General features: G+C 51.3%; 1 protein-coding gene across 1 annotated transcript; it reads left to right on the forward strand.

Annotated features, from left to right (window-relative positions):
• Positions 1–3,454: 3,454 nt before the first annotated feature.
• LOC113993332 (protocadherin gamma-B5-like) lies at positions 3,455–10,454 on the forward strand (the record flags this gene model as incomplete). The annotated part of the gene is made up of 3 exons (XM_027731343.2): positions 3,455–3,631; positions 7,209–10,071; positions 10,401–10,454. Coding segments are annotated over 3 exons (3,094 nt in total), but the record flags the coding sequence as incomplete, so codon positions are not given.
• Positions 10,455–10,922: the final 468 nt, after the last annotated feature.

Here is a 10,922-nt window from a genome sequence, read left to right on the forward strand (position 1 = left end):
CTCTTCTCCAGGCTAAACACCCCCAGCTCCCTCAGCCTCTCCCCATAGGACTTATGCTCCAGTCCCTTCACCAGCCTTGTTGCTCTTCTCTGGACCCGCTCCAGCCCCTCAATATCCTTTCTGAACTGAGGGGCCCAGAACTGAACACAATACTCAAGGTGTGGCCTCACCAACGCAGAGTACAGGGGAAGGATCACTTCCCTGCTCCTGCTGGCCACGCTATTTTTGATACAGGACAAGATCCCATTGGCCTTCTTGGCCCCCTGGGCACACTGTTGGCTCATGTTGAGCTTCCTGTCAATTAGTACCCCCAGGTCCCTTTCTGCCTGGCTGCTTTCCAGCCACTCTGTGCCCAGCCTGTAGCGCTGCATGGGGTTGTTGTGGCCAAAGTGCAGGACCCGGCACTTGGCTTTATTGAACTTCATCCCATTGGAATCAGCCCATCTCTCAAGTCTATCCAGATCCCTCTGCAGAGCCCTCCTGCCTTCCAGCAGGTCGACACTCCCTCCCAGTTTGTTGTCATCAGCAAATTTGCTGATGATGGACTCAATCCCCTCATCTAAATCATCAATAAAGATATTAAACAGGACTGGACCCAACACAGACCCCTGGGGAACACCACTGGGGACCGGCTGCCAGCTGGATGCAGCTCCATTCACCAGCACTCTCTGGGCCCGACCCTCCAGCCAGCTCCTAATCCAGGAGAGGGTACACTTGTCCAAGCCATGGGCTACCAGCTTTTCCAGGAGTATATTATGGGAGACAGTGTCAAAGGCCTTGCTGAAGTCTAGATAGACCACATCCACAGCCTTCCCCTCATCCACCAGGTGGGTCACCTGATCGTAAAAAGAGATCAGGTTGGTCAGACAGGACCTGCCCCTCCTAAACCCTGCTGGCTGGGTCTAATCCCTTGTCCATCCTGAAGGTGCTGTGTGATTGCACTCAGGATGATCTGCTCCATAACCCTGCCAGGCACCGAGGTCAGGCTGACAGGCCTGTAGTTGCCAGGGTCCTGCTTGCAGCCTTTTTTGTGGATTGGGGTGACATTCGCCAACCTCCAATCATCTGGGACCTTCCCAGAGAGCCAGGACTGTTGGAAGATGATGGAGAGCGGTTTGGCAAGCTCTTCTGCCAGCTCCTCATCACCCTGGGATGGATCCCGTCTGGTCCCATAGACTTGTTAGGATCCAGCTGGCTCAGTAAGTTGCTAACTACATCCTCCTGGAATACAGGAGGGCTATTCAGCTCTCTGTCTCTGTCTATCTGCTCTAGAGGCCAGTTGTTCTGAGGGCCACCTGTCTTACTGCTAAAAACTGAGGCAAAGTAGGTGTTAAGTACCTCAGCCTTCTCCTTATCTTTGTTAACTATATTTCCCTCCAAGTCCAACAGAGAATTGAGGTTTTCCTTGCCCCTTCTTTTGCTATTAATGTATTTATAAAAGGACTTTTTGTTGTCCCTAACTGAATTAGCCAAATTAACTTCAAATTCCACTTTTCTTTCCCTAATTTTTTTCCTGCATGACCTAGCTCTCTTCGTAAATTCTTCATAAGTAGCCAGCCCTTTTTTCCACAGTCTGTAAACTTTCTTTTTATCCCTGATTTCTTTCAGAACCTCCCTATTTAACCAAGCCGGCCGTCTTCCCCTCCGGCTGGCCTTTCGGCACACTGGAATAGCCTGTTCCTGTGCGCTCAAAATTGCCTGTTTGAAGCATGTCCATCCCTCCTGGACCCCCTTGCCTTTAAGGGTTGTTTCCCAGGGTATGCCCTGAATTAGTTTTTTGAATAGGCCAAAATCTGCCCTCCGGAAGTCCAGAGTAGAAGTTTTAATGATGGCTCTCCTTACATCCCTAAGGATTGAAAATTCTATTATTTCGTGGTCACTATGCCCCAGGCGGCCTCCAACCACTACATCATCCACCAGCCCCTCTCTGTTTGTAAACAGTAGGTCTAGTGGGGCCTTACCCCTGGTAGGCTCATTTACCAGTTGATGAAGGAAATTATCCTCTATACACTCCAGGAACCTCCTTGACTGCCTCTTCTCTGCAGTATGAAGCTCCCAGCAGATATCCGGCAGGTTAAAGTCACCCATGAGCACAAGGGCTGGAGATTTTGAGACATCTGCCAGCTGCTTGTAGAATAATTCATCTCCTTCATCATCCTGGTTGGGCGGTCTGTAACAGACACCCACAAGGATATCAGCCTTGTTGGCTGTAGTCAGTGGTGAGAGCTCCTGTGTGAGCTTTGTGTGTACTTATTAGCAAGTAGCTACTTTTTCTGTGTATTTATTACAATTGATTCAGTCTGAAATGTTAAGATGTGATTTTTACACTTTTGCAGGTTTCCCATGATTGTCTTGGTTTTTTGTTCACTTCTAAAGTTGGTCTTCTTTGTATGGTAGTTCTGAAAACATTCATATAGTAAAAGATCAACAGATTATCAGGCTGGTGAGGTTGTTTATATCCATAAATTGAAGACTGACAGCTGCCAAGATGTGATGGGTTAACCTCGGAGAGCCGCCAGGTGCCCACCAAGCTGCTGGACAATGGAGAGAAAATATATGGAAAGGCTCATGGATGCAGATAAGGATGGGGGGATCACTTAGCAATTACTGTCAGGGCAAAATGGCCTCGAATTGGGGAAATGAATTTAATCTATTATCAAGTAAAAGTCAGATCTGAACAATGAGAGACAACAAAATTAGTTCAATTTATTACCAGTCAAATCAGAATAGGATAATGAGAAATAAACCCAAATCTTAAAAACACCTTTCATCCATTCCTCTCTTCTTTATGGGCTCAACTTCTCTTCCAATTTCCTACCTTCTCCTCTCAAGAGGTGCAAGGCACTGGAAATGAAGTTGGGGTCAGTTCATCACGACCACTCCTTCCTCCTCATGCTCTTCCCCTGCTCCAACACAAGGTCCTACCCTGTAGACAGTCCTTTATTAAATTCTCCATCTGAATCCTTCCCACATGTTGCGGATCTGCATAAACTGCTCCAAAAGGGGTCTTTTTCCATAGGGTGTAGTCCTTTAGGAATGCACTTCTCCAGCATGGGTGACCTGCAGGGGTCACAGGTCCTGCCAGCAGACCTGCTGCTGCACGGGCTCCTCTCCACAGGGACACATGTTCTTCCAAGAACCTTCTACAACATGAGCTGTGCACAGGGACACAGCCTTCTTCAGGGCACATCCACCTGCTTCAGTGTGAGGTCCTTCCCGGGAAGCAGGGTGGGGATCTGCTCCACCACAGACCTCCGTGTGCTGCGGGGAGACAACCTGCCTCGGCATGGACTCCATCGGGGGCTGCAGGGGAATATCTGCTCTGGCACCTGGAGCACCTCCTTCTTCACTGACCTTGGTGTCTGCAGACCTGTTTCTCTTGCATATTCTCACTCATCTCACCTGGCTGCCGTTGTGCAGCAGGTCTCAAACCTTCTTAGATATGTCACCACAGAGGCACTATCACCAGGGCTGACTGGTTCAGCGGTGGGTCCATCTTGGAGCCAGACAAAACTGGCTCTGTCATACACAGGGTTACCTTCTGCCATCTTCTCACAGCAACCATCCTTGTAGTCCCTCTGCCACCAAAACTTTGCCAATCAAACCCAATACACAAGACAAAGACTTTGATGTACTTCTGCTCCCATAAAATGGCACTGAATTAAAAGAACATGTGGCTGATATGTGAGGAATAGTTGGATATTGTCCATCTAAAGGCTGTGAATGCAGATCAGGAAGGGTTACAGACTGACTTGGAACCAGGAAAACAGGTGAGTCAATGTGATTTTGGCTGGGCAATTATTTGATTTTATGTCTGGTAGCAAGGCCTGTGCATTCAGGCTGTGATCCTGTTTTCCCCGTCCTGAAAGGCAGTGGAAGGTCTCCAACAAGGAGATGAACTGTGTATGTAGAATGATGATGGTCTTCCTGCTTGCAGAGGACTCTTTCAGTGGGGACACCTGTGGGAAGGGGAGCCCCAGCACCAGCACAGAATAGCCACCCATGGACACTCTTTTGCCACATGACTATAAACCTGTGCTTGTTCTCGATTGTCTTGGAGCCTTTCTGAAATTCTGTCCACTTTTCTTTGGGTTTCTCTGGGTGGTGAGGATGGAAAGTGCTGATCTGTGTCTCCATAAAGGAATGAAAGCAGGAAGAGTATAAAACCCTATTCATCCAGAGCGGGAATTGAGGCACAGCACTAGCTTTTTCATCCTACATTTAGGGTCACTGGAGAGTTTCAGGTGATTCAGCTGCTGCTGCAAGGAAAAATGGCAAAGCTAGGTAATGTGAACCTAAATACTTTTGATTTACAGTGAGATTTTTTCCTTTGTAAGTGCTTTTCCTGATTGGGGTGCACTTGGCCCTGGTTGATAGCACTGAAGAGAGAGCTGTTGGTTATTGTTGTTTTGATAATGGAAGTCCCGAAGGAAACACGTGTGTGTGATTCCATGAATTGAGTAAGGTTTGTTCTACATAAAGAACAGGAGAGCATAAAGAGAGGAGTCTCACTGTCTGTCCTTCCAGCTTTTGGAGGAAGGCTGCTGCAGAAATGTTAGCATTAGTAGGATAGATTCATTTTCTCCAGGCATGATTCCTCTGGGTTCTTGCGGCAGCTATTTCTCATTGTTCATTTTATATTTAATGACAGTATTTCTGCCATTCCTCTTCTATCTCCTATTTACAAGTGAAGATCTAGGGAGATGTCAATGTATATCTGAGGGTAGAAACCCTGCAGGACTGTAATTACGGAGTCCTAAATACTGGATTTCATCCATACATACTTTCAAGGCTTGCAGCTGCCAAAACAAATACTTTGATATAGTTCTGTTTCCATAAGACATCACCAAATGAAATGCTTTTTCATGTGTGGCCAATACATTATCAATAGCTGGATTTGTCCATGGTGCAACTAAAGGCTGTGAATGCAGAGCAAGGAGGGTGAGAGGCTGACTTTGAAGCAGGAAATCAGGTGGGTCAATGTGGTTTTGGCTGAGCAATGGTTTGATTTCACGCCTGATGCCAAGGCCTGTGCCATTTTTTTTCCTGATCTTGGTTTCCCTATCCTGAAACACAACAGCAGTCCTCTGATAATAGAACATTTGTACAATAACTCTGCATTTAGAAGGATGATTTTTGAGTAGCACAGCTGACAATTCCTGCGGGAAACCACCTTTGTTCAAATTATATATACCTGTCATGTTGTAAAGTAGAATTTCTTCACAGTTGTAGTAACACTCTTTCAGGCCTTCATTTCCTGGAAGGTTTGTTCCCCCCATTTCTGGAAAGTGCGTTTGCATTTGAATTTGTGAGTTGTTTTGTAGTAAATGTTTACTGTAGCCACCTAAAACTTTCTGTGTGAGAAAAAAAAAAAAAGAAGAAACAGAAGGTAAAACAGAATCTGTTCTACCTTCTCAGAACACATGGTTTGAGAACAGGCCAATTATAAATCTCTTGAACATGCAGCTTCAGTTTTGTGGGAGATGAACAGGCCACATAATAGAAAAACTGTTGAGTTCTGTTGAGTACTTCATTATGTGTCAGTGCCTCTGGCTCGTGTTACAGCAGATGTGGAAGGAAAGGCATGTGAGGGGGTACATTTGTCTTTTAATGTCGTTATGGGTGAATATATGTACATATGACAGTAGAAAAAATTGCATCTTTGTGCAACTGTGTGTGTGATAAAAGAGGGAAAGAGAGATTCTTTTGAGTGAATAGCTCAGTGATCCACCTCTGCTGGATGACGACTCCTCTTTTAGTCTCTCTGGTGCTTTTGAATGCTTATCTTTCTTCTCAGAATGATGGTGAGCAGGCAAATATATTCTCATTCTAGGTATGATCATGATGAATTATCCTCTCATGAGATGTTTTTGCCAATCATGACTGTCAGAAGCAAATCTACAAGATGTTCAGGAGAGATTGGAATGACGATATATAGGTTAAATGGCTTATAATTCCTGTGTGAAACCTCCTTTCTCCATCTCTATGTCCCTGTAACTGTTTGAGGAAGTAGTAATTACTTCCTCAAAGTAGTAATTACAGTTTCTGTCCTTGATCTCCCTTAGGGATTTGTTTCCTGGAAGGTCATGATTCATGTTTTCCACATGTAGATTATTCTTTTGCATTTGTAGCTGTGAATATTTTGCAGCAAATACTGAATTCCCTTGAGAACCACAAGAGGAAAAAAAGGATGATAGGTGCAAAGAAAATGAAATAGAAGATAAAATCTAGTCTTTCCCAAGTCCTTGCATTCAGATACAGTCCTTTCATAAAGTATTTACACTTACAGCTTCATACTCATAAGAGATGATCAGGCTACAAAGCAGTAAAATTCACAAGAACTGATGAGAAATGAACTCTCCTACTATATAGTCCAAAGTAAAGCTTTAGCACCCTGCTTGTGTGTTCAGACCTTTCTGATCTCTATGTGCTCTGGGAAGTTATTTTTCAAGGCAGAGATTTGGCAAAGCAGCTGTACATTCCAGGAATACAGTATTTCCCTCAGAGGGCTCAGTCACAGTTTTGGATTTCTTTATTAATAACCAGAAATGAGTGAGAGATCTGAGCTTCTGCTTTGTAAGAAAGGCCTTGAGGAGAGCACTTGCACACAGCCCTACCCCTTCCTGACTCCGAGTGGGTAACAAGCATTAAACAAGATCAAGGAGCATTAGTGCATAGCAGCAGTTCCCTCTGATCCCCCTCTGGCAAGCTCTGGAACATTGTACAGAGTGTACAGAGCTGCTGGCCAATCTTACCTACCTGGGCATTATTCTTGTGTCTGTGAGGACTACACGACTGTGCCTCTCTGTGTGATTTCCTACATGGCTGGATGTGTCACAGCGGTGAATAACCAGCCACACGTGGGACAGGGGGAAGTGTTTGATTTGTCTTCTTTGGTTTAGTAGGTGCCAAGGATTTTTGTTGTTCTGATACAAAAAAGATTGGAAGCTTGATAAATTACTTTAGTCCAGTTGACAGTGACCTAGTAGCTCTTTGAAATCAGTGCAGCTTGCTTAACTTGCGTCTTGAGACCTCAGTGATCCTTCAGGTGCTCTGGGGATCAGTTCTTAACGTAAAGTTTTGGCAAAGCTGCTGCAAATGACAGCACAGAAGTCCCTTGCCTTGATGAGGTCAGATAGAGGTTTTGGGTTTGTGTATAAATTCTCAGAAATCTTTGAAAAGAATTCAGCTGATCATGCTGACCATAGATGGGCTGACCAGATGATGGGACTTTTCCCTAAGAAGAGCTTTACCCTAAAAACTCCGAGCATCAAAGCAGTATTAATGCTCGGCCGTGAGGCGGCTGCAGTGTTGTGTCGGCGCCTCCGGGTGCCGCTGTTGGGCCGCCGGCGAGCGTTGCTGGAGCCGCCGCCGCCGCCGCCTGTGCGTGCTGTCCCCGCAGGCTGCTGGCTCGGGCGGGCAGTGCGGGCCAGAGCGGCAGCGGCACGGGCAGCAGAGGCGAGAGGCGGCGCGGGCAGCAGAGGCGTGCGAGTGGGAGGCGGCGGCGGTCCGGGTTTGCTTTGTCGGGCGCTGCTGTGGCTGCGCCGAGCGGCTGCGAGGGAGGCGGGGCGGCGGCAGGAGCCTGGCGAGCTCGGCGAGCGAGCGCTGTGGGCGATGTCGGGCGGGCGGAGGCCGAGCGGCGGGCCGGGCGGCGGGCGAGCGGCGGTGCTGGGCGCTGTGCTGCTGTGGCTGTGCTGGCGGGCGGCGGCGGAGCGGCTCCGCTACTCCATGGCCGAGGAGCTGCCCAGAGGCTCGCTGGTGGGGCCGCTGGCCCGGGACCTGGGGCTCAGCGCCGACGAGCTGCCGGCGCGCAAGCTGCGGCTCAGCGCGGACAAGCAATACTTCACGGTGAGCGAGGGGAACGGGAACCTGTACGTGAGCGAGAGGCTGGACCGGGAGGAGCTGTGCGGCGAGTCGTTGTCCTGCTCGGTCAGCTTCGAGGCGCTGGTGCACAACCCGCTCAACGTCTTCCATGTCGAGGTGTCCATTGAGGACGTGAATGACAATTCCCCGACCTTCAGCAAGGCTGCTCTGGACCTCGAGATTGGTGAATGGACGCTTCCTGCTGCTCGTTTTCCTCTGGAGATGGCCCACGACGAGGACGTGGGAAGCAACTCACTGCTGACTTACCAGCTCACCAGCAACCCTTCCTTCAGTCTGGCCTTGAAGGAGACCCCGGATGGAAGCAAGCAGCCTGAATTAGTGCTGGAGAAAATGTTGGACCGGGAGAAGCAGAGCTCTTTTGAGCTGCTACTGACGGCAGTAGATGGCGGGGAGCCCATGAGAACTGGGACTGTTGAGGTTCGGATCAACGTGACAGACGCCAATGACAACCCACCCGTATTCTCGCAGGACCGGTACAGCACGAGCCTCCGGGAGGACGCACTGCCGGGTTCGGAGGTGTTGAAAGTGTCAGCCACAGACGCCGACGCCGGCACCAACGCTCATATCACGTATCATTTCGGCAAAATGCCGGTCAAAGTGCTTCAGAAATTCGTAGTGGACAGGGAGAACGGGACAATCACACTGCAGGAGCCTCTGGACTTCGAGAACACGCGAGCGTTCAGCTTGCCTGTGGAGGCGAGGGACGGCGGCGGTCTGGTGGCACACTGCAAGGTGGAGGTGGAGGTGCTGGACGTGAACGACAACGCACCCGAGATCACCATTCTGTCTGTGTCGAGTCCGGTGCCCGAGGACGCGCCTGCAGGGACCGTGGTGGCCCTACTCAAAGTGAACGATCCCGACTCCGGCGAGAACGGTGAGGTGTCGTGCGAGCTGTCGGGAGAGGCGCCGCTGTCGATCGTGGCGTCGTCGGGCGGTTCTTACAAGGTGGTGACGGCGAGCGCGCTGGACCGCGAGCAGGCGTCCGAGCACCGCGTGACGGTGGTGGCCCGGGACCGGGGCAGCCCGGCGCTATCGAGCGTGGCGGAGCTGTTGCTGGAGGTGTCGGACGTGAACGACAACGCGCCGGTGTTCGAGGAGGCGTCGTACAGCGCGTACGTGCGGGAGAACAACGCGGTGGGCGCGCTGGTGTTGCGCGTTGTGGCTCGGGACTTGGACGCGGGCGCGAACGGGCGCGTGAGCTACTGGCTGTCGGGCGGCAGCGCGGGCGCGGCGGGCGCGGCGCCGCTGGTGTCGGTGGAGGCGCGGAGCGGCGCGGTGTACGCGCAGCGCTCGTTGGACTACGAGCAGTGCCGCGAGTTCTTGGTGGCCGTGCGGGCGCAGGACGGCGGGTCGCCGGCGCGCAGCTCGACGGCCACGGTGCGCGTCTTCGTGCTCGACCAGAACGACAACGCGCCGCGGGTGCTCTACCCGCCCCCGCCGGCGGCGTCGGGAGCGGCCCCGCCGGGCTCGGTGGGTTCGGCTTTCGAGGTGGTGCCGCGTTCGGCGTCGTCCGGGTACCTGGTGGGCAAGGTGGTGGCGGTGGACGCGGACGCGGGGCGCAACGCGTGGCTGTCGTACGAGCTGGTGCAGGCGTCGGAGCCGGCGCTGTTCCGCGTGGGGCTGCAGAGCGGCGAGGTGCGCACGGCGCGGGCCGTGTCGGAGAGGGACGCGGCCAAGCAGCGCGTGGTGGCCGTGGTGAAGGACCACGGCGAGCCGGCGCTGTCGGCCACGGCCACGCTGCATGTGGTGCTGGCCGAGAGCTTGCAGGAGGCGCTGCCGGAGCTGAGCGAGCGGGCGGCGGGCGCCGAGGCGGCGGGCGAGCTGCAGTTCTATCTGGTGCTGGCGCTGGCGCTGCTGTCGGCGCTGTTGGTGCTGAGCGTGGCGCTGGCCGTGCTGGCGCGGCTGCGGCGGGCCGGGCCGCCCGGCGTGCTGCGCTGCCTGGGCGCGCAGCGCTTGTCACTGGCCGGCGCCGCCTTCCCGGCCGACTTCTGCGAGGGCACCTTGCCCTACTCCTACAACCTGTGCGTGGCGGCGCCGCCCCGCGCCACCCCCGAGGCCGCTTGGCCGCCGCCGCCGCTGCCCATCGTGCCCGCGGAGGAGCTTGTGGCCGGGGAGCCCTGCGAGAAGCCGAACCCGAGCAGGAGCGCCGTCGTGGAACAGCCGCTTGTCGAACCTGACGCACCGCAGGTCAGTAAAGCTCACGCTGTTCCCCTTGAGCCTTTCTTAACAGGCTTCCTTTTTTTCCTACTTTCCTATGAATTGTGTGCTTGAGTTTTGCTGATCCGTGAAGGAAGGAAGGAAGAAACGGGGTATCCCCTTTCTACTCTCAGCAGGCTGCCAGCCGCGGCGTTTGGGTCTTCAGGTCTCACATCTCCAGTTTCACATGATAGATTTTGATTACAACTCCCATTTGAGTGATTACCCTTGAACGCAGTATATCAGTGGTCCTGCATGGTGAGAAAATGAGTTGAATGCTTGGTGTTTGAGATTTCTCCTTCTGATCGCTTTTCCCCTAGATTGATATACCTGCACCTGGTCAGTACTGTTTCGGTATTCAGTCCGAAATGTAACGTGCGCCTGGCTCTATAAATTAAGAAGTTACATGCTTTTCCTGTTCCTCTTCCGTTTGTCCCCCCGTGGTTTGAGAGAAGCCTGCTTCATATACGGTAGCACCAGAAGGGCTGAATAAGTACTGCTTGTTTAACTCAAAACCGATTTTTAATGGTGTTTTCCAAGTTGCCCTGTGTCCTCTTACGTTTTGAGGGAATACTGCTGCAAAAGGGCAGCATGAAGTTGATGGATAAATTTTATCCAAGCATAATTTTTCACTTTTTTTTTTGTACAGTTGTTTCTCAGTTCAAAGGTGAACACGGATTCTTTCTCTGCAGAAAGAGATTCGCTGATTCTACGTGATAGAGGTCAAAAAGGGATTTGATGTTTGGGTTTTTTCTTGTTGATTCGTTTGGGGGTTTTCCCCCTGAAGTGTGCATGTTTTCAACATGAAAGATGTTTGCAGGTTTTTCCTCCCTGATGGAAGA

The sequence above is a fragment of the Pipra filicauda genome, unplaced genomic scaffold, assembly GCF_003945595.2.
Source record: "Pipra filicauda isolate LSUMZ 115617 unplaced genomic scaffold, ASM394559v2 scaffold823_size72751_pilon, whole genome shotgun sequence".
Taxonomy (NCBI): Eukaryota; Metazoa; Chordata; class Aves; order Passeriformes; family Pipridae; genus Pipra; species Pipra filicauda.